General features: G+C 38.2%; 1 protein-coding gene across 2 annotated transcripts in view; it reads right to left on the bottom strand.

The window, feature by feature from the left end:
* FRRS1 (ferric chelate reductase 1) overlaps nt 1-25,096 on the bottom strand; it is a 59,114-nt gene that overhangs the window by 14,611 nt on the left and 19,407 nt on the right. For both annotated transcript variants that reach the window (XM_008960548.7, XM_063599753.1), the window contains 6 exons: nt 24,703-24,839; nt 19,581-19,675; nt 18,195-18,342; nt 15,489-15,671; nt 6,719-6,817; nt 5,558-5,705 (listed from right to left, as the gene is read on the bottom strand). In XM_008960548.7, the coding sequence (XP_008958796.2) occupies nt 5,558-5,705; nt 6,719-6,817; nt 15,489-15,671; nt 18,195-18,342; nt 19,581-19,675; nt 24,703-24,839 (810 nt within the window). The remainder of the gene's footprint in view (nt 1-5,557; nt 5,706-6,718; nt 6,818-15,488; nt 15,672-18,194; nt 18,343-19,580; nt 19,676-24,702; nt 24,840-25,096) is intronic.

Below are 25,096 nucleotides of genomic sequence, written 5' to 3'. Positions count from 1 at the left end.
TTAAATAAATATTCAATAATGAATAACTTTCCTATATGACAATATATTTAGAAAACGTATGAAAAACAATTCCATTCACAATAATTTGCTTTAGACAACTATAAAATACATAGGAACAAAGTAACCATATATATATATATATATATATATATATATAAGCCCTATATGAAGATATGTAGAAAACCATAAAATTTCATTGAAAGACACATATGCAGGATTGGAATAAATGGAATATCCCAATGTGTTCCTGCATAGACAGACTCACTATTGCACAGAGTTATTATTCTCTAACTTGCTCTAAAATTGCATTACAATTTCAATCACAACCCCAACAGGATTTTTAATAGAATTTGACAAATCAGCTTGAGCCGGGGAGTTGGAGAACAGCCTGGGCAACATGACGAGACCCCATCTCTACAAAAAACACAAAAAATTAGCTGAGAATGGTGGCACATGGCTGTAGTCCCAGCTACTAGGGAGGCAGAGGTGGGAGGATGGCTTGAACCCGGGAGGTCGAGCTTCAGTGAGCAGTGATTGCACCACTGCACTCCAGCCTGGGCAACAGAGTGAGACCCCATCTCAAAAAAAAGAAGAATTTGACAAATTATGTCTAAAGTTTATCTAGAAGAACAGATACATATGAAGAAGCAAAAATTCTTGAAAAAGAAGGCCAGAAGGGGAATCATGTACTATCAAAACTCACAAACCTATTATAAAGCAATAGCAATTCTACCTAATGCAGGAATAGACAAATATATCAACAGAGGAACAGATACACTAGAAATAATTCAATTTATTGATAGATTTTTAGTATATGATAAAGAGGCTTTTAAAGCAGTGAGAAAACATGGACTATTCAAAAAATGGTGTTAGGACACCTGGTTACTCATCCAGTGAATACTATTTTACCATGGCTTGTTATAAAGCAGAAAATGAGAAAGAAGAGTTTTATGTAATGAATGCCTAGAGAAGAGAATGTCAAGAAGAAAAAGACAGTAACTGTCAGGAGCTACAAAAGTGTCAAAAAGAAAATGATCAAGAAAACTATCAAACATGACAAGAAAGGCACTGGGGAAGCAAAAATCTTGCATTCATTGAGTGGTAGTGATGAAAAAGAGACTCCAAGCCCAACAAGCCTGAGAGACAAGTTGGAAGAAAATGTGTTTAAACTCTGAATCACTATAGAGCCATGAACTAAGTATGAACTTAACCTTCATGAAAGCAGAAGTCCATTATGATTTCAGAGTTCCATTGTGTGGCTCCATTATAATTTTGCAGTCTTGCTCAAAGGGAGTTCATGCCTAGTGCAAGAACCAGCAGTAACAGGTTACCTACAGTATTCCTAAATTCTTTAAATAACAGGTCATGTGACAGCTGTGTCTCTACTTCATTAATTATTAAAATTGGTAGATTTCCTCATTGTGAATTACTTAATTACCCAAGTGATTTCTATCTTTCAGTTTAAACACTCAGTATTTCACATGACTGCTTATCCCAAGACAGGACAATGTCAGCAACATGAAGAAAATAGCAGTTAGAAAAAGGTTTTAAATGGATAGATTGTTAGGAGACTTTATTGAAATTGGATACATTTTACATTTATATGGGTTACAGAGATTATATGATAGCTTTGAAAATTGGCTTAAACCTTACAAAGTCTTACTGCTTTTAAGCAGATTTCAATTTATAAATGGTCCACATACATAAAGCTAAGTAATAGAAGAGGCAATGATTTATGTGATAACTGTCCTTTGTTCCCCAGTACAAAAAGACTGGAAAATTCATTCCCAGGAATAGCAATCTCCAGGTTTGTTTATTGGAGTGTTTTGTTTTGTGTGCTTTCCACTGTACCAGTTAAAAAAAAAAAATTAGCTTGTGCTGCAAATATATGTATATTTTTGTTAATAAACAGATTCATGTTTATTGGATTATATTGTATTAATATCTATTACACCTAATACATATTGTATTAATATCTATTATATCTAATACATATTAAGATATTAATATGTATTAATATCTTATGTACACCAGCAGTCCCCAACCTTTTTGGCACCAGGGACCAGATCCATGGAACACAATTTTTCCATGGAAGAAGGGCAGCGATGGTTTTGGGATGAAACTGCTCCACCTTAGATCAAAATGCATTAGATTCTCATAAGGAGCACACAACCTAGATCCTTCACATGCGCAGTTGACAATGGGGTTCGTGCTCCTATGAGAATCTAATGCCACCGCTGATCTGACAGGACAGTAATGCTCACTCACCCACTGCTCACCTCCTGCTGTGCGGCCCAGTTCCTAACAGGTCACAGACCAGTACCAGTCCATGGCCCGTCGGTTGGGGATCCCTGATGTACACTATAAAATATATTAAAATATTTACAATTTTAATGACATAAAAGTAAAACTAAACAAAGTTCTAGTATTGTTCCCTGTATCCCCTCGACTGCCTTGCAATGTGCATAGCTTACTTGGGAAAACCCCATCCTAGAGCAGTAAGTTATCAAACTACAGCACACATAAAACCACCTGGGATGCCTATAAATGCAGATTCCATGCACCAACAAAAGAGACTCAGTGGGTCTGAGGTGGAGTTCAGGAATCTGCATTGCTAGCAGTCACTCCAGGTGGTTCCGAAGCACATTAAGCGCGACACTTGGAGAAACACCACAGAGGAGCCAAGACAGAGATTTTCCCTCCCATGCCATCAGCACAGCAACATCAGCCGGCAAGGGAGGGGGAATAATTCTCTATTTTCACATGGATCATCCATCAACTAGGTGTTTCTGAGGGAGTGTTAGAACTATCATTTAAAAGAAAAGATGTTCTGATTTCTACATTGCTAACCTATGAAGAAACATTTCACCTGCTGTATACCCACACATTTAAAATTTATTATACAACAGAATTCCTCCATTTAAATGAAATAGTTTTCCTCTAAAGTATAATTTTAAGTATAAAACTTTAAAAAGTATAAACCATTAAATCCCCTAGCAATTTAAGAAATCCATTTGAATCAATAATCATTTATGAAGTATCTATAACATGTTGGGCACTGATATAGTTTGGGTCTGTGCTCCCACCCAAATCTCACTTTGAATTGTAATCTCCATGTGTTGGAGGAAGGGCCTGGTGGGAGGTGATTGAATCATGGGGGAACACTTCCCCCTTGCTGTTCTCATGATAGTGAATGAGTTCTAAGGAGATCTCGTTGTTTAAAAACGTGTGGCACTTCCACCTTCACTCTCTCTCTCTCCTGTCACCATGTAAGATGTGGCTACTTCCCCTTTGCCTTCTGCCATGATTGTAAGTTTCCTGAGGCCTCCCGAGCCATGCTTCCTGTATAGGCTGTGGAACTGTGAATCAATTAAATCTATTTTCTTCATAAATTACCCAGTCTCGGGTAGTTCTTTATAGCAGTGTGAGAACAGACTAATACAGACACCAAAAGAAGCAGTCTGATATTATAGAAAGGATACAACTTTTGTAATTGGAAGCAACCTGGGTTTAATTCCTGGCTCTGCTACTTGTTTGATTTTGAACAAGTTGCTTGACCCTACTAGGTCCCAGTTTCCTTATCTCTAAAAAAAGCAACAAAATACCTACATGCAAAGCCTCTGTGAGAAATAAATGAGATACACGTAATATGCAACAAGTGATAGCTGCAATCATAACAACAACACAATGATCTGCACTTTAGTAGTAGCTGTTTAGAAACACAAATACTTGACCTTTTCCTCATTAAAAATTAATTCCCTACATTTCCCATGTTCCTTTTCTTTTTGAGACAGGGTCTCCCTTAGTTGCCCAGGCTGGAACGCAGTGGTGCAATCATAGCTCACTGCAGCCTCAACCTCCTGGGCTCAGGCAATCCTTTCACCTCAGCCTCCTGAGTAGCTAGGACCACAGTGCACACTACCACACCCAGCTAATTTCTATTTTTTTGTTGTTGTTTTTTTTGAATAGAGACTTGGTTTTGCCAAGGCTGGTCTGGAACTCCTGGGCTCAAGCAATCCACCTGTCTCGATCTTTCAAAGTGCTGGGATTATAGGCGTGAGCCACTGCACCCAGTCCATTTCCCATGTTCTAAAGTACTGAATACACAGGCTCTAAAGGCCAAATTCCAACTGCACCGTTTACTTGTCTAGGCAAATTACTTCACCTTTCTAAGTCTGAATTTCATCCTAGATAAAAGGGATAATAATAATACACCTCTAGCTTGTATTTTATGAAGATAAAAATGAAGAATCTATCTAAAATGCTTAGCCACTGACTGGCACTCAGTAAGCACTGAGTAATTTTTACTCATAATTATCAAGCCATATTAAGAAATTATTACTCATATTAAGAAATTTTTATCATTATTATCAAGCCATATTAAGAAATTATTTTCAAGCCATATTTGCTGTTGCTGGTGCAAACAAGAGCAAATGATTTGACTAAGATAAACTACATGTATCACCTATATCTAAATCTAAAAATGTTCCTTTAGCATTCTTCCTTCAGCAAAAAAAATAAATTAATAAAAAGAAGCAAGTTAATTAATTTAAATGTTCCTAAATTTTAACATTGAGCAGATATTTTATTCTGCTTCAAAACTTTTGGGAGTCTGCTTTACCAAGAGTAGAAAATCTAAAACACATGATAGAATTGTAGGCTTTTCACAATTTGCCTGTATCACATTTCCTGCTCTTCCTTTCTTTTACCCCATCTCTGTCTCTCCACTCTAGACATCTACCTTCTCACCATTTTCAAAGTGGGCTATATTCTCAAAGTTTTGGAGCAATGTTATCTCCTAAGAGATGAGTCATTAAATGCTACATTGGCATTTCCTGCAGTTCCTCAAAAATCATTAGCCAAGACCTGAAACAAAATCGAATTATTCCTATTAATATGTGTTGCAATATCCACCAGTGTAGTCTTCTTGAGAATAAAGATTCAGACTCATAAAACTATGTTAGGCTGTACTTGGCATCAGAGTCACGTAGAAAGATGTGAGACAGGAAACATACCATACCAGCAAGGCAGTGTGAGGCATTCTCCCCTCAGTGGGAGGTCCTACAGCAGCTTACTCAGCTGTCCAGGAGCTATTCTCTTTTTTCCCTCCCCATCTCCCTAGAGAAAGCTCAGGTCTAAGGAGATGAGATTCATATTGGGCAAGTTTCCCCACAGGAGCCAATATCTCTTGCAACAACCTCAAAGTCACTGCTTCTAGGTCCCCTGCAATGTTAATCTACTATCACTACACTCAGGGAAGCCCAAATACGTGGCTTCTTATTAGGTATTTATAGTTCTTCTGGTCACATGCATTTTACTAATCAGAAGCCATTTTTGTCTTGAGCAGTGTTGCCTCATAACACAATGGACACTCTACCTCTATCTAGTTTCCAGCAAAATTTTTCTACCTTTATCCAGTTTCTGGCAAAATTTGACATTTATAGGAAAGCGTGTGCCTCAAAAACGGGCAATTACAGTAGTTTTTCCAAAAATGGGGGAAAGAGAGGGAAGAAGAGAGAAAAAGACACTTGAAAAGACAGTTTAACAATATGCTTACCATCATTAGCTGCACCATCTGCTAGAAATATGTAATAGCTTGTGTTTAGATCAAATCTATTCTTAACTCCAGGAAGGGTAATGTTTCTTCTGAAAGAACACTGCATAACACCGTCTGCCAACCTCCAAGCCATATCCTCAAGGGTATCCTACAAACACACACAATGGGTCTTCTCAGCACTTTCCAAAGATTTGCTAAAAATAAGATATGATCAAAATCCTGCCCTGTTCAGTTTCCTTTCTCTAAGATCGTATGTGCATGCTTTGTCTGCAGTGTCATTGTTTTTCCACTTCCTCTTTGAAGAGAACAAGAAACATTTTCTCCCAGTTTATTTGTCTTTATCCCACTTGGCAAAAAGAAAAAATATTATTTTTACTTTGAGCCAGAACTCCACAATTCCTCTACCTAGGTTAGAAATTTTAACAGATGTACTAACTCCATCTGGCCACTAGTATACAATCAAAAACATTGAAATAAACAATTAACAAGTACTACCCTAGTGGCCAAAATGCAACATGCAACTGGGGAGAAGTTCCAAGCCAGCCTTGGGAGTCAATCCCATGGGAAGGCTGTGCACAGTTATGTCATTAAGTAATAGCTACTGCTCCGTCAGAGCTCATTTGCTATGTCATTAAGTGATAGCTACTGCTCTTTCAGAGCTCATTTGCTTGTCAACTGTCCTGCAAAAAAGACACTTCTCTACCAGAAATAGCCCACCTTTGACACACATGCCAACAAAGGGCACTTAAGACAACTGTCCAAGGCATCTCCAGCCTTCATCAAATGTGCTCCTCTTTCTCACTGGTCAAGAAATTTTGTCACTAATGTCATCCTCTGTCTTAGAAACCCGTCTGTAAGCTTTTGAAAGGAAGCTGATGCCCTGACCATCTTAATAAACCATAAAGTACTTTTTTGTAAGATACAACCAAAAGGATGTAAGTGACACAAGCAAGAATTCATCTTTTCCTATAAGAGAAACTTCTGAAGTGTAGAAAAGTTTCTCAGAAATCATTATGAGAGGAGCCCTGCTGGCAGGCCCCTGCTCAGGCTAGGTGGAACTGTGGGGGTTGGAGGCAATCTAGCAGCACAGCCACGCCAGTGATAGCCACACAGCCGGAAAGCAGGTCTCCAGGTGGAGGTTCTCAGAATTTTCACACCTACCCTGGAGTCCATTACAGGGTGACTTCGCCCCGTTAAATGGGAAGGCTGGATGTACACAGTCTGATCTTCATGAATACACAGATAAGCATCATCATCACCCTGAAAAACAATTGCAAATGAGAAAAAAAGCTCAAAGGAATTTCAGCATTTTATTTTCTCTTTTTAAAAAAGTACATCAGGAAACCAAATATTATGTGGTGCTTTGAAAACATAATTTACTGAATCATGAATGATGCTATGAATTCTAGAGAACTGGCTATCTGATTTGCGAGTTGCAAATAATTTTGTTATAATACAAAAGCACTAGAATTTCAGTGTAAAATAATAGATTAAGACAGATATATAACATGTTTATATGTTCATAAACCCATCACTAATCGAACACCACTTTAATATTTTCATGTATATTCATCCAAACCTATTTGTATTATACCTATTTTTTCCTTCCCAAATGGGAAAATAAAGAGTTCTGTTACCTTTTTTCAATTAACTTACCATAAACAATACTCCAGATATTTATTTATTAATAAATATCTATATCCTACATATTTTAATGACCAAATACACTGCATTGTACTGGATATTTTTTGGTAACTTCTAAGATGGAAGACACTGTAAAGAAATATTGCTACATAGTGTACATATTCAATAGATTTAATGTTATATAACTGAGGCAAAAATACCTGCACTCAAGGAGGAATTAGTCAAACAATCTACCTCTTATCTATCCTTTAGTCTCCAAAGATCCTTAACTCTGAAAGTTAGATCTTATTCTTTAAAGTGATAATCAAGCCAGACACAGTGACTCACACCCATAATTCTAGCACTTTGGGAGGCCAAGGCAGGAGGATTGCTTGAAGCCAGGAGTTTGAGATCAGCCTGGGCAATATGGTGAGACTTCATCCTAAAAAAAATTTTTTAAAAATCAGCCAAGCGGGCCGGGCGAGGTGGCTCACGCCTGTAGTCCCAGCACTTTGGGAGGCCAAGGCGGGCAGATCACGAGGTCAGGAGATCCAGACCATCCTGGCTAACATGGTGAAACCCCGTCTCTACTAAAAATTCAAAAAATTAGCTGGGCATGGTAGTGGGCGCCTGTAGTCCCAGCTACTCAGGAGGCTGAGGCAGGAGAATGGCGTGAACCCGGGAGGCGGAGCTGGCAGTGAGCCGAGATCGCGCCGCTGCACTCCAGCCTGGGCAACAGAGCGAAACTCAGTCTCAAAAAAAAAAAAAAAAATCAGCCAAGCATGGTGATGCATGCCTGTGGTCCCAGCTACTCAGAAGGCTAAGGCAGGAGAATCACTTGAGCCCAGGAGGTCAAGTCTGCAGTGTGGCATGATCGTGCCACTGCACACCAGCCTGGGCAACTGAGGGAGACCTTGCCTCCAAAAAAGAGAAATAAAATAGAATAAAATAAAGTGATAATCAAAAAGCAGACTGTCAATTAATAGGGGAAAAAAGAATGAAAAAGAATACCAAAAAAGAAGCAGACTGTAACTTCAAAGTACATTTAAACAATGGCACAAAGGAATAATCTCGATTTTAAGTTATTATCCATGGTTTGGTCTTTCACTTGGTTTCTCCATAAACTATCTAACAAGGTTCTTTATGTGCTTTAGTCACCCAATTCCTTAAACAAGGTCCAAGACTACCCAGTTATAACAAATCTTGCTATAAATTCCAATATTAGATTCTAACATACTTCTATAGTTTCAGATTCAACTTTATTTTTAAATGTTCCACTTTTAAAAACTCTCAAGGATGTACTCTTAGCAAAGTAATTATGTACTGTTACACATATTACAGTAAAATCAGAATTAGCTCAATTCCAGATAAGAAATTTGGAGCAATCATGACTTAAACCAGGAGTCAACAAACCATGGCCAGCAAATCAAATTCAACCTAAAGCTTGTTTCTATATAGCTCATAGTTTAAGAATGACTTCTACATACTTAGGTGGTGAAAAGAATGTTTCATGACAAATGAAAATAAATCAAACTGAAATTCAATGTCCATGTTTCATTGGAACACAGCCATATTTATTCATGTGCATATCATCTATGGCTGCTTTTATACTACAACAGAGTTTAGTAGCTACAACAGAGACCATATTGCCCACGAACTCTAAAATAGTTACTACCTGGTCCTTACAGAAAACGTTTTTTGAACCCCGATTTATTTTTTATTTTTTATTTTTTAAAAAAGTAGAGATGGATTCTCACCCTGTTGCCCAGGCTGGTCTTGAAATCTTGGGCTTAAGCAATCCTCCTGTCTCAGCCACCCAAAGTGATGAGACTACAGGTGTAAGCCACCATGCTGGGCCTGAACCCTGATTTAAACAATGCATGTTTTCTAGAATATCCATCATGAATGAGACATAGAAATTCTTTTGTTACATAAAAAATTTTAATACAAATAATGGTTGATTTGAGGCAAACTGAGGATAAGAAGTCAAATAAAATCAATACAAGTAGACCTCCCAAATATTAGAGAAGATGATGGGGATAGACAGCAGGTAACTCTCAGTTCTCACTATTCCAAATGAAGAGTAAGTGAACGTGCTACTCCAACCTCAGGCTCCAGGCAGTTCTAGAAACCTCAAGTTTGAAAGCATAAAAGTACACCATATAAGAACTTCCACCAAATCCCTGGGTTGTACTGAAGCTCTCTCCCCAGTTTGCTCCTCTCAAGTCAAGCATTTAGAGAGCATCCTATGAGAGAACATTAAGCTGGACACTGTGGGAGAAACAAAAATGACTTTATTATAAGAATATGGCTCTTATAACCTAAAGCTATATTTTATTGAGCCAGACAGACAGGTAAAGTGACATGAAAAGACAAATTATGTATGGCCAGAGAATTGAAAATGGTTTATCAGAAAAGACAGTAATTAAGCAGACCTTAGAAGATAAAACATATTTATAGGAGGACAAGGTAAAGATGAGATTAAAGGAAAGGTTTTCCAAGTTGAAGAACTTCTAGGACCAATGATATAGAAATATAAAAATATAAAAAACAGGTAGTTTGGCCGGGCGCGGTGGCTCACGCCTGTAATCCCAGCACTTTGGGAGGCTGAGGCGGGCGGATCACGAGGTCAGGAGATCGAGACCATCCTGGCTAACACGGTGAAAACCCGTCTCTACTAAAAATACAAAAAATTAGCCGGGCGTGGTAGCGGGCGCCTGTAGTCCCAGCTACTCGGGAGGCTGAGGCAGGAGAATGGCGTGAACCCGGGAGGCGGAGCTTGCAGTGAGCCGAGATCGCGCCACTGCACTCCAGCCTGGGCGACAGAGCGAGACTCCGTCTCAAAAAAAAAAAAAAAAAAAAAAAACGGGTAGTTTTGCTAGCTAAAATATATAAAGGATAATAAGAGAGCTCTAAGGCTGAAAATTCTAGAAGTATTCCCAAAGTAGTGAGCACCATGCTTTAAGAAAAGAACAGTTTTTCTATAATTACTATATAATTCTATAATTACTAAAGTTTTGCCAAAGGTTTGGAGGGATATTTTTGAGACAATTTTTTTTTTTTTTTTTTTTGAGACAGGATCTTGTTCTGTCACCTAGGCTGGAATGCAGTGGTGCAAATACAGCTCACTGCAGCTTTGACCTCCTGGGATCAAGTGATCCTCCCACCTCAGCCTCCCAGGTATCTGGAACCACAGCTGCATGCCACTACACCCAGCTAATTTCTTATGAATTTTTTGTAGAGATGAGGGTCTCGCCATGTGTTCCCAGGCTCATCTTGAATTCCTGGGCTCAAGCAATCCTCCCACCACAGACTCCCAAAGTGCTGGGATTATAGGCATGAGCCACCACGCCCAGCCAAGACGATCTTAAGTGTGGCTTGGGGAGAAAATTCCAATGGCTGTGTGAAGGATGAAATGAAAGAGGAAATCATGGAAGCAAGAGGACCAATGGCGGGTTACTACAGCAGTCCAGGAAGCAGACAGTAAAACTACAAGCCAAGTCAGAGATAGTGACAATGCAACAAAGAGAGTGAAAGAGGTATGTCAAAGATAGAATCAGAAGTACCTGGAGATCAGTAGCAGTGAACATATTAGCACCCAAATCTTGATTTCCAGATCTATTCCTACTAAAAGGAAATAAAGCTCTTTTGAGAAATGATGAAATGCATGAAAGTATGAATGGAGAACATCTTGTTACACCAGAAACAAAGACATGCTCAAAAGTGGTGGAGACACATCAAAAGGACACAGAAGCCTGCTTGAAAGGGCTCCCATTGGCTGCAGTGGCGTCAATATGACCCTCTAAAAGAATGCATGGTGGTAATAAACTACAACACAATGGACAAAAGAAACCCATTAGTCCACAGTGTTATATAAAAGGGAAGGGCAAGTGCAGAGAAAAGAAAACTCGTATTTTCATAAGAACGCCAGCTAATAAGTAAGTTAGAAGATCACCATTTTGCAACCACAAATGTAACAACTGATTCATAGGAGAAACATCAATAAATGCAAAAACCTAGTTACAGGCTATTGGGGAACAGATTATTCATACAGACTCAAAGTATCATCCCACATATTACTTATTACAAAAAGAAAATAGACTTCATGATACAGAAATCTGACAGACACCAGTGATCAAACATAGCATCACCAATAATAGAACAATTGGACATTATTAAACTTATGAAATAATGCACTGATGTGGAAATAATATCCCTTATGTAGCATTTGTGCCAAAAAGTCTTAACATAAATCTATTATATAAATTGTAGAATATTCTACAAATAACTGGCCTGAATTTAATTTATAAAAAAGAAAAAGGATTAAGTAACTGTTCTAAAGTAAAGGAGATCCAAGAGATATAACAACTAAATGCCCTGAGTAATAACTGATTGGATCCTGAATAAGAAATATTTTTAAAAAACAAAGGACTTTATTGGGACAACTGGGAAAATTGGAATACAGATCATCTGTTACATAAAATTAATGTTAAATTTTCTTAATGTGATAAAAATATTGTGGTAATTGTAGGAGAATGTCCATGTTCTTAGAAGACACATGTTGAAAACCTTAGAGATGAAATGTCATGACTATCTGTAATTTACTTTCAAATAATTCAAGAAAAAAATATGTATTTATATACACCACAAAAATCAACTTAGGTAGATAGAAATAGAAAGATAAAGTGGCAAATCTAGGTGAAGGGCTTATGGGTGTTCACTGTACTATCTTTTTAACTTTTATTGAGGTTTAAAACTTTTCAAAACAAAAAACTGGAAATGGCAGAAGGAAGGACCTGAAAGATGGATGAAAGGAAGGAATCCAAGTCAAAACCAACATTTCTCTGAATACCAAAAAAGATGCTGGCAGCAGTAACTGATGTGTTTATAAATTGCCTAGGACAGTACCCAACAAGAAACAAGCCATCAACAATGGTAGCTGCTTTCCTAACATTGCTGATCACCAAGAATGGGGAAGACAAGGAGACATCAGGGGGCATAATAAAAAGTTCAGTCTTTTAGATGTTGCTTTGTGCTGTCCAGGAACACACATCTGGACGAGACCAGCCTGCAGCTGGAAATCACAGTATGGAGTCCAAGGGAATTCAGGATTGGGGACATCCTGGAATTGGGGCATGGAGAGATCATGTATGGAGTAAGACGATACAGTGCAGTGGAAGGAGAAGGAAGGAAGCTAATAATGGGTATACTTGATAGACTTTACATTATTTAACAAAATATCTCAAATAGGAAAGAGCTATGTACAGTACATCTTCACTTAAACTCATAGGTAAGTTCTTGAAAATTGTGACTTTAAGCAAAACAACATACAACATGGCCAATATTCTTTCCTCATCAATGTCATAACAAAACGATATTGAAGGAAATGATATTATTCAAGGAACTGCTATATGTAGCCTCACTTAAAGTCAGAGGCTCCAAAAACCTATTGACAACATGAAGTGAGGACTTATTGTACTTGGAAATTCAGTTAAAATTCACACATTAGCAAGTCATTATTATCAGAAATAGGGTAAATTACACATTTTGATTTTAGTGATGAGGGCTAACATACCAAAATAATTGCTAACATTAATTTACAAGCCAAATTGAAAAAGGGGTATAATTTAGGTTATCGAATGAGTATTCGTGACATCAGATACCTTCAGTATTTAAATTTACATTATACACTCCAAAGAAATAGCACGTCACAAAAATACCTGAAAGTTTTAAAAGTAATAACCAAAAATAGAAATAACCACTTAAAAATATATTTTGAGGATGATTCATTTCCCCCAAGTTAGTCAAACAGGTGTACAGATTATTTTAATCATTAAACAGGATTTCTCTGTAAATCAACTGCACCTGCGTAATTAAGCCTTTTTTGTAAACATTTTTGATGAGTACTATACTGGAAACAGATAAGATTTCTAAGTAAGATAAATATATCTTGAATTAGAGATAAATGCTTTTGTGCCATCAATGCCTACAATTTAGAACAGAATAACTGACCTACCTGTGGGCTACTCATTACCATACTGAATGCAGTAACAGTCTTTCCCTCTTGCTTACAGGTTTTATGTAACCAGTAAAAGGAAATGTATCCGTATACTATAGCATGAATCTTGGCTATAAAGTGACTGGAATAAGTTGGATTTTTTTTTAAGTGGCTAGAGCATATATCTAAATGAGTGCTGTAACTCAGAGATGAACCTTAATGAAACTATACATTCATTCAACAGGTTAATCCTTTTTGGACTCATTTTCAGAATTTCCTTTCTAGCCAGTTTTATCACATTCACATGACAGCAGCACTACCACCACCTATCATTATTGCTTTATAGTCACATTTTATTTTCAACTCAACCTCATTCACCTTATACACTAAACATTGTTCATTTCTGCCAACACTAAGAATATCCAAAAGAATATGCTACAGGTCTGATGGCAATCACAAAAGGAAGTGGGGAAGATGTTTTGAACAATCAGTGCATCAGCTGAGCAAGTATAAAATTTCCTATACAAGCAACTTGGAAGGGGAAGGATTCATTATTTCTTATATGTTATTTTTTTAAGTACATGGTATCTTTTGTATCTCATAGACTTAAGGTATATCTTTTGTTTAATGAAAGAAGATAGAAGTGCATTCTAGAGGTGTCTAGTGAAATATGTAGGTCATATATACATACTGAAATGGTATCCTACATCATTCTCAGCAAACTATCGCAAGGACAAAAAACCAAACACCGCATGTTCTCACTCATAGGTGGGAATTGAACAATGAGAACACATGGACACAGGAAGGGGGACATCACACTCCGGGGACTGTTGTGGGGTGGGGAGAGTGGGGAGGGATAGCATTAGGAGATATACCTAATGTTAAATGACGAGTTAATGGGTGCAGCACACCAACATGGCACATGTATACATATGTAACAAACCTGCACATTGTGCACACGTACCCTAAAACTTAAAGTGTAATAATAATAAAATAAAATAAAAATAAATAAAATAAAAATAAAAAAGAATTAAAAAAAAGAATTAGGACAATTAAAAAAAAAAAAGAAAGTTAGTTACATCCAGCGTCTTACAATACTTGCAAACACTGCTCCAGGGCCAATGTGATCAAGTGCACTTTCAGGACGAGCATTAGTTTTTCTATTACAGCCATGTCAGAGTTCCTTTTCTTTTTCTGAAATATGATTCCCTAAAGAAGTGGTGTTAAGTTTAAATCCTGATAAGAAGAAAACTCTCAAGACAAGACCCCTTGCCTGTGCTAATAAGGGGCTTTCTCCATTTCTGGTCATCCCTATGTCCCAAGGCCCACTCTGCTTGAACAGGACTTATACACATCCTGGCCACAATACTCTTCCTGCTCCCTAGGAAAGCGAGGTGCTTATGCAGGCCTCTGCTCTTCCACACCACAGCACAAGGCTGCCACCTACAGAATCATTTAATCCATTTCAGCACTACCCAGGATGAGTGAGAATCGGCTTAAAATAAATGCTGCCTTCTGCTGATTTGACAAAGGAGCCTACTGTAATACATGCTGCCTGGATATACAAGTTTAATTCTCTTTTTAGGAAAGGCACTGATGACTACTAAAATAGGACAAAAGAGCAGGAACACATGTTTTAGTTCTGGCCACTTGAATAAACAATTCTGGTTTGAAAAGCATTACAAAAAACATGACATTTTATGCAGAACAACTTTTCTTAACTGTATTTCCTACTTTATCACAAAGAGATAGACAGACATAAAATGGCAAATACACTGGAAATAAAATGATCTTCCAAACTTTCCTTAGGACAGCCTGTTCTTGGAAGTAATTGCTCAACTGTTAAAATCATACAGTACTCAAAGCTGTTTAACTTAGAATCTGTTCTAAGTTAGTTTCTCCTGGATGATCATTTGACCCTGGAACAAACAGTTTCAGTGATTCTCCTTTTGGTTTCTTGTTTGTTTGTTTTGGGGGGGTTTTTTTAGATGGAGTCTCACTCTGTCGCCCAGGCTGGAGTGCAGTGGCACAATCTTGGCTCACTGCAACCTCCGGCTCCCAGGTTCAAGTGATTCTCCTGCCTCAGCCTCCCGTGCAGCCGGCATTACAGGTGCCCGCCACGATGCTAGGCTAATTTTTGTATTTTTAGTAGAGGTGGGGTTTCACCATCTCGGCCAGGCTGGTCTTGAACTCCCGACCTCGTGATCCACCTGCCTCGGCCTCCCAAAGTGCTGGGATTACAGGCATGAGCCACCATGCCTAGCCGTGATTCTCCTTTTGTTACCACTTATGTAAGTGAGAGGTACCAACCATCCATTGATCATGAGACAATGCAAAGGATAAATAGCCTTTACTGGGGCCACTCATTTCAACCATCACCGATTGGTCATCTCTTGTGAAGGACAAGAAGACACAGGAAGCCTCCTTCTCTGGGTCACAGTTCAAAGGACTCCTAATACAGAACTTCTTGTTCCCACAATCTGAGGCACTGAACTAGAAAAATGACAGAGGAAAAAAAAATCTTAATTATCAAACAAGCAGTTCATTGGCAATGACAGAAGAATAACTACCTTCAAGTACGGGTAGCTCCCAAATTAATGAGAATACCTTTCCATAATAAGCATTCAAATAAGGAAACAAAAGACACATCCCAAATTAAAAACGATCAGAGCAGTAGTTAGGTTATGAACTTTTAAACTTAATTAATTTTAATTAAAATTTGGAAAACATACACTTGTTGGGCTGTAATTGTGCAAGAGTATTAAAGCTCCTGTAGTACACAAAACATTTCACATTAAGTATGTTTTGGAGCAAAGTTTCTGATAAGTTTTGAGAAATTTTTGAGTTAATATTTCAGTCCCTAAGACTTAAATGACACTAACGTTCCTGCCTAAAGGGTATCCTCTAGTTCTCAGAGATGAAGATTTAAAAAGCAAACAAATAAATACTTAGAAAGCTATTATATTTAGGTTGTGGATTCTGCTTCTAGAATTCTGATTCAAATTTCGTACTAAAATGACATAAGAAAAAAATGGTTGCCCCAATTTACCAGCATTCCAAATAACCATAGTGATTTATTGGGGGGAGAAATAAGCAACAACCGGATGACTTAATCCAGAGCTTCTTGATAAGGAATATAAGACGAAGAGTCTTAGAAAAAAAATCAGCTGTATAATCTGATAAATGAGCAGACTTTGTTCGAATGCTGTGACAGTAAATTTCAGAAGAGAGCTAAACATTATGTAACTAGAGTTCATGGAAATGTAAAGACAGATCATACTAGGGTGAAGAGAACAAGCCACTGGGGAATTAAGAAACTTGAACTTTGGTCTCTGCTCTCCCCTTCCCTACATCATGTTTGCCAAAGGACTTGTTCTCTCAGGATCCCTGAACCTTCAACTACACAACAAGAAAACTGTAAGAAATAGACCCTGAGGTATCTTCGAGCTCTAAAAATGCTATAAACCTTTGACTCTGAATGAACCTCCCTATAATTAGAGATTATAAACATGGCACAAAGACACCATAAAAGTTCCAACAAGAGCCTTTGATTGAATATACGGAAAGACAACAATATTGTCAACAGATTCCTACTGGGAAGCTCAGATCCAAACTGACTATGTATTTCCCTAAAGCAGCTTTTAATTAAATAAGGATTAAGCCTAAACTGAGAGCTAGTACAAATAACAGATCTAATTGTATGGTCAAACGAAAGTGCAACAATCATAATAATGTAATCAAATATAGTGCCCATATGCCATAAGACGTTGAAGAGAAGGAAAACAAAATAAGGAGCAAAGCGCATTACTTTGTCTTCTCTATGTGAATAAAAAGGTACAAAAGGATAATAAAAAGAAGGAAAAAGAAAAGGAACTAATGTTTACTGAATATCTATTAAATGCAAGACACAGTTATAGAAAACTTACATTCATTATTTTAATTCTTACAGTGATACTAAGAGCTAAATATTATTACATCTCTTTCTATAGGCGAGGAAACTGAGACTGAAAATTAAGTAATTTGCCCAAAGACACATGAAAACTAGGCAAGTCAGTATTTAGGCCCATGTTTGTTCTTTCAACTGAAACAACCTTTCTCAACATGTTTTTTTTTTTTATTGTATCCACTTCTGAATTGAGAAGTCTAACTTATCAGAATTTCCTGCAGTAAAACTCTTCTTCCTTATGTTTCTAATATGCATAACACTTTCCAAGATATGTCTTGTCAATCATAAATCTTTTGAATCAGAGGGCCTAGATGAAATTCTAACTGATGAATTTACAAGACATTTTCTGCTGTTCAGCATATACAATTCCCTAGGACTCTCTGACCTTAATGAAATGAGATCTAAGAGTTATATCACCATTTCAAGAATCTCCTCCAAATCTTGTCTAAATTTAACTTAAGCTCTTCTTTTGATATCTGGCTGTGTTTAAAAGAAAGAAAAAAAACTATTGCTTCATCAGATTTATTTTCAAATGAAAACGTATCCACCACCAGTAGAGACTACAGGTGAATGTCATGACCAAACCTTGAACATGCAGGGTCTTGCATTCCCTTCATTCTAACCTGTAAGTCATAAGGTTGCAATGAAGGCTTCCTTCAGATTCCTACAGAGGACTCCAAAACGTGCTACCACTACCCAGCACAGCTACTTCTCTATGCACTTTGCCACACAAAATACACAGAACCACAATTTCCAATCACAAATTTACCTCTTTGCTCACATAGAGAAAACTAAGTACAGCACTTTACTCCTATGTAATGTCTTATTTTGTTTACCTTCTCTTCTGTATTTTATAATATATGGACATTATATTTGGCCACATATTATTTAGATTACATTTAATGAAGCTATAAAAATGTTACTTAAGCTGGGCACAGTGGCTCACACCTGTAATTCCAAGCACTTTGTGACTCCAAGGCAGGAGGATCACTTGAGCTCAGGAGTTCGAGACTGGCCTGGGCAACATGGTGAAACCCCATCTCTACAGAGAAAATAAAATTGTTACTTACTGGTTTGGTTAAGTGGGAAACTGGAGGTAACGTTGGCAAAGGTACTACTGTAGCTTTAGGTGTTGTAAAAGGAAATGCATTTGGTTGTGAAATTATAGGACCAGGAATCTTCACCCAGTAGATTTTATACTTCTCAACAACTGTGACTCTGAAATGCAATACCAGTGAGATTAGAACCCTAATTGTGTCCTGTCACAATCAGATCAAGACGTTAAAGGAAAAAAAAAAGAGAGACTAAACTAGAAAAACATGACTTACTACCTAACAGGACTATTAATTTTGCCTGAGGCAAATCTCTAACCACTCTCTCCCACCCCATCACTTGACAAATTTTTATTGCTTTCTCTCCTTCTGTCCCTCTTTTCTTATTTGTCTGTTTTGGGGGCATATTCACAATAGCCATGATGTCAGACCCAGGGACAAAACTGCACAGATTTCTACTTCCTGGCATATGAAGAACATACTACAAGTCATTTCAGAGTGCAGTATTCAATTCTTCCAAAGGGCATGTGTAGCAAGCAACAACAGCAAGAAGCTATAATAGAGGCTGCATCAGTAACCATCAGCTTTCACTGGGGTCACACCCCCTTTTTCACATTCCATCTAACATACCAGTGCAGAATTGTGTTACTGTGTGTTGGGGACCCACGCACAAAGTGAAGAAAACAGTCATGTCAGGATAGCAATCCTTCCCTTAAAATATATGTCCATATCACCCCTCAGGAATCATTAGATGGCATTATAACATTCCATTTCCCCTTGTATGTAGGATAAGGAAAAAGTTCTGTTTTAATTCTACTGAGTTTCATAATTTGAGAGGCATGCAGTCTTTCTGAGAGTCTAATCTGCAAGTTGTAACACTGCAAAAGAGTAAGAGTCATCCAAATTTCAAGACTTTCATTTGTATTCTCATGCTAATACAAGAGCCAATCTAAAAGTAGTATTATATAACATAAAGACTCAAGTATTAATTGATAGCTCTTATTAGGATTAAGGCAGTACAAGACTTCATTCACTCAACAAATGTCTATTAAATGTGTATTTGGTGACAGGTCCTGAGCTAGGTGATAGGTATACACTGGTAAAAAGCAAAACAAACTCCTGCATCAGGAAGGTGGTGTTATTACTATACCAAAGCTCTCCTACATGTGTGAATGTCCAATAGGTACAGAAAATGATACAGACTAATTATGGTTTCAATTATACTAGTAGTTACAGAGTTGTAAACTTTTTTTTCCTTTTTTTAGAGATGGGGTTTCACCATGTTGCCCAAGCCAGTCTCAAAATCCTGGGCTCAAGTGATCCACCACCTTGGCATCCCAAAGTGCTGGGATTACAGGCATGAGCCACCATGCCTGGCCCAGAATTATAAACTCTTATACTCACAGAAACTGTGTGTGATTTGGAGCACTGCTTGGAGCATTCCAGTAGACTTTAATTTCTGTTTTTTTAGATGCACTTCTGTGACTCACTGCTGATCCCTGAAATAAAAGGGAAAAGAGCTACCATTCAGTCACTCAATAGCTCAGCAGGGCTGGAACTTCTATCATTTTGCAAAGTAATTTATCATTGCATGACATTAGCATTCTGGTGAAGACTATTTTATTTAGAAGAAGGACTCAGGCACTCCATAAATGAAATGTTGATTGGTTGAGAACATATTAGCAGCTGGCTCTGTGAATAAATGAGAGTCCACAGAAATCTAAGAACTGAAGAGAGCTGTGAACACTGGGTACGTTAACACTAGATAGAGCTTGCTCATTGTTTCATGTACATTATAAATTTATATCTCTTCCATTAATAGATACAGATAGAATGCAGAAGATTCTTCGAAAGAGAAAAATTTCCTGCCTTCAAATACGTAGCATGATATTTTAGTCATTCCTTTCTCTAGAACAATCTTGTTTCCCACTTTCATGCACCTGGCCAACTCCTACTCATTCTTTGAGGCCTTACTTGAAGATCACCTCCTCCAAGAAGCTCTCTCCCAATTCCTTCCAGGCTGTGTGTGGCTCCCTCTGCTATGCTTCCCACTCACTATGTATGCTTCTAACCAAAGTTATCACACGGTTCTACTTATGTGTTCATAGATGTGCTTATACGTAAAGTAAGGCGTTCTTCGAGGAGCAAGAGTAATTAAGTCTTGTCCATCACCTATCCCTCCCATTCAGGACCATTTTTGGTGTAAAAATAAATGGATGAATGAGTAAATAAATGAAAAAAAAAATTAGACGCCTGTCATACTCTTAGATCTCTGTCTTCAATATTAAAACCCTTCAAAAATTAATATAATTAAGAGCCAATATTCATATAAAACATCACAAGCTATAAATTCTTCAAACTACTTTACCTTTTATAGGGTGCTGATGTGTAAAAACATATTGCACATAAAATTAAGGAAAAAGTCTGATTGTTGTGAATCCATTTAGATGTTTACAATACATGGTTAATGTCATCATTTATCTTGCAACCACCACCTTATAGTGAAAAGACCCCCAAAAAAAACTGACAGAGAGCAATTTCGAACTACAGTTGACCCTTGAACAACACAGGTTTGAAGTGCATAGGTCCACTTATATACAGATTTTTTTTCAATAAATATATTAGAAAAGCATTTGGAGGTTTTCAACAATTTGAAAAAACTCAGACAAACTACATAGGCTAGAAATACTGAAAAAATTAAAAAGTTAGGTATGTGTTAAATGCACAAAATATATAGGTATTAGTCTATTTTATCATTTACTACCATAAAATATGCACACACCTATCACAAAAGGTTAAAATTTATCAAAACATACATACACAAACAGACCACACACGTGCCATTCACAGAGACATATAAACAAATGTAAAAATGCAGTATTAAATCATAACTGCATAAAATTAACTGTAGTTGGGACTACAAGCACATGCCACCACACCCAGCTAATTTTTGTATTGTTTTGTAGAGACAGGGTTTCGCCATGTTTCCTAGTCTGGTCTCAAACTCCTGAGCTCAAGCAATCCACCAGCCTCAGCCTCCCAAAGTACTGGAATTAGAGGGATGAGCCACTGCACCCAGCTTTTATCGTGTTTTGTGCGCTACTGTAAACCTTGAATAACACCATGGGGCCCATACGAAGTGCCACTAGTGATGCGGTAAGAGTTCTCAAGAAGCAGAGAAAACTCATGACATTACAAGAAAAAGCTGAATTGCTTGATATATACTGTAGATTAAGGTCTGCTGCTGCAGTTGCCTGCCATATCAAGATAAATGAATCCAGTATAAGAACCATTGTGAAAAAAAAAAAAAAGAAAGAAAAGAAAAGAAAATTCGTAAAGCTGTCACTGCAGCTATGCCAACAGATGCAAAAACCTCACATTTTTTGTGAAAGACCTTTTCATCTCATATCGGAAATGCAGCTTTTATGCAGGTGTAAGAATTGCTATAAGAAAGGGATACTTATAGACTAATATTACTCATGAAAAAGCAAAGTCATTATATGACAACGTAAAGCAAATGGAAGGTGAAGGGTCTAAAGCTGGAGAATTTAATACCAGCAAAGGATAGTTTGATAATTTAGAATAAAAGTTTAGCTTTTAAAATGTCAAGATAACGAGAGAAGCAGCTTCTATTGACCAAGAGGCAACAGGCAAGTTCCCAGGCGTCATTAAGAAAATCATTGACGATACCATCCCGGCTAACACGGTGAAACCCCATCTCTACTAAAAATACAAAAGGCCGGGCGCAGTGGCTCATACCTGTAATCCCAGCACTTTGGGAGGCTGAGGCGGGCGGATCACCTGAGGTCGGGTGTTCAAGACCAGCCTGACCAACATGGAGAAACCCCATCTGTACTAAAAATACAAAATTAGCCGGGCGTGGTGGCACATGCCTGTAATCCCTGCTACTCAGGAGGCTGAAGCAGGATAATCGCTTGAACCCAGGAGGCGGAGGTTGCGGTGAGCCAAGATCCCGTCATTGCACTCCAGCCTGGGCAACAAGAGTGAAACTCCGTCCAAAAATAATAACAATAATAATAATAATACAAAAAATTAGCCGGGCGTTGTGGCGGGCGCCTGTAGTCCCACCTACTTGGGAGGCTGAGGCAGGAGAATGGCGTGAACCCGGGAGGCGGAGCTTGCAGTGAGTTGAGATCAGGCCACTGCACTCCAGCCTGGGCGACAGAGGGAGACTCCGTCTCAGAAAAAAAAAAAGAAAGAAAGAAAGAAAGAAAAGAAAATCATTGAGGAGAAAGTGTATCTGCCTTAACAGGTTTTTAATGCAGACAGAAGTACCCGATTTTGGAAATTAATGCCACAAGTCACTTATTAGTAAATAAGAGAAGCAAGCACCAGGATTTAAGGCAAGAAAGAGCAGGCTATCTCTACTGTTTTGTGCAAATGCAGTCAGTTTATGATCAGGACTGCTCTTACCTATAAAGCTGCTGGCTGCTAATCCCCAAGCCTTGAAGGGAGAAGATAAACATCAGCTGCCACTGTTTTGGTTGTTAACTACAAGAAGTCCTGGACAATAAGAAATCTTTGTCTGGATTGGCTCCATGGACGTTTTACCTCTGAAGACAAGAAGCACCTTGCCAGTAAAAGACTGCCTTTTAAAGGTTCTTTTGGCCGGCACGGTGGGTCATGCATGTAATCCCAGTGCTTTGGGAGGCCGAGGCGGGAGGATCAGTTGAGGTCAGGAGTTCGAGACCAGCCTGGCCAACATGATGAAACCCCATTTCTACTAAAAATACAAAAATTAGCCATGCATGGTGGTGGGCGCCTATAATCCCAGCTACTCAGGAGGCTGAGGCAGGAGAATCACTTGAACCCAGAAGGCAAAGGCTGCAGTGAGCTGAGATCGCACCACTGCACTCCAGCCTGGATGACAGAGAGAGACTCTGTCTCTAAATAAATAAATAAATAAATGTTCTATTGATATTTGATACAGTTTGGATATTTGTCCCCACCCAACTCTCAAGTTAAATTGCAATCCCCAGTGTTGGAGGTGGGAACTGGTGGGAGGTGTTTGTGTCAGGAGAGCAGATTCCTCATGGCTTGGTGCTGTTCCTCGAGATAGTGAGCAAGATCTGGTTGTTGTAAAATGTGGCACCTCCCCCACCACTAACTCTCTCTCTTGCTGTTGCTTTCACCATGTGAAGTGTCTGCTCCTGCTTCAGCTTCTGCCACGAGTAAAAGGCCATGAGGCCTCCCTAAGGCCTCCCCAGAAGCTGAGCAGATGCCAGTGCCATGCTTGTACAGCCTGCAGAACAGTAAGCCAATTAAGCCTCTTTCCTTGTTAAATTACCTAGTCTTAGGCACTTCTTTTAGCAACACAGGAACAGCCTAATACAATATTAGACAATGCCCCTGCTACCCAGAACCCCATGAGCTCAACACCAAAGCCACTAAAGTAGCCTCCTTGCCTCCAAATACAATGTCTCTAACTCAGTCTCTAGCTCAGGAAGTCTTAAGGACATGTAAGGCTCTTTACACACAGTACTCGATGGAAAGTATTGTCAACGCTATGGAAGAGAACTCTGATAGAACATCATGAAAGTCTGGAAGGATTACACCATTGAAGATACTATCATTATTACAGAAAAAGCCAAGACAGCCATCAAACCCAAAACAATAAATTCCTGCTGAAGAAACACTGTATCTAGATGTTGTGCATGACTTTTAAAGATTTACAGAGCCAATCAAGGAATCATAAAAGAGACTGTGAATATGGAAAAAAAAGGTGGGGGACGAAGGGTTTCAAGACATGAATCTTCAAGAAATTCAAGAGCTAATAGACACCACAACAGGAGAATTAACAGAAGACAACTTGATGGTGAGTGTTTCCAAACCAGTGCCAGATGACGATGAGGACTATGGAGAAGAAGCAGTCCCAGAAAACAAACTGACATTAGACAACCTGGCAGAAGGGTTCCAATTATTCAACAATGCTTTTGCCTTCTTCTACGACATGGACCCTCCTATGATATAGCACTGAAACTAAAGCAAAGCGGGGAAGAATTGGTACCATATAGAAACATTTTTAAGAAAACGAAAAAACAAAAAAGTCAGACAGAAATTACAATGTATTTCTATAAAGTTACACCAGTGTGGTGCCTCTCCTGCCTCCCCTTCCACCTCCTCCACCCACCCCAAGACAGCAAGACCAGCCACTCCTCTTCCTTCTCCTTTTCAGCCCATTCAACATGAAGGCAATGGGAATAAAGACCTTTATGATAATCCACTTCTATTTAATGAATAGTAAATATATTTTCTCTTATTTTCTTAATAAGATTTTTCTCTTGTCTAGCTTACTTTATTGTAAGAATACAGTATATAACACATATAAATACAAAATATGTGTTAATCAACTATTTGTTATCAGTAAGGCTTCTGGTCAACAATAGGCTATTTGTAGTTAAGTCTGGGGGGAGTCAAAAGTTATACACAGATTTCCAATTTCCCCAGGGGTGGGGTCTGCACCTGTAACCTCCACATTGTTCAAGGATCAACTCTAAACACAAACCTGTATATCTTCACAGGTCAAAAGTTGTGACACTTCACTGTCAATCAATGTGAAGGAGCCAATAGGAGGGCCATTCAGATCCTCAGCATTACGCGCTTCTAGGAGAAAGCCTTTAAATGGATGCCCTGACAAAGTAACTGAGAAAAAGACAAAAGGGTTGGTTAAAAAGCTTAGTAATATCAAAAAAAAAAGTTTAGAGGTTGTACATTACAATTACAATGAGGTCTACATATGCAAAAGTACTCCTGGAGAGAAAACAGTCATCCTATAGGCAAAGAAGCTCTAAACTTTTTCCATAAAACTTTTTCCAGCATTCCATAAGATATTCACTCTGTGAGATATTAATAGCCATTCCGCAAAGAGAAAAGAAAAATAGGTGATGGTCCAGGGGCAG

This window comes from Pan paniscus, chromosome 1 (genome assembly GCF_029289425.2).
Source record: "Pan paniscus chromosome 1, NHGRI_mPanPan1-v2.0_pri, whole genome shotgun sequence".
NCBI classification, from domain to species: Eukaryota; Metazoa; Chordata; class Mammalia; order Primates; family Hominidae; genus Pan; species Pan paniscus.
Note: the sequence above shows the minus strand (reverse complement) of the source record. Positions and strands in the feature narration are given on the sequence as shown.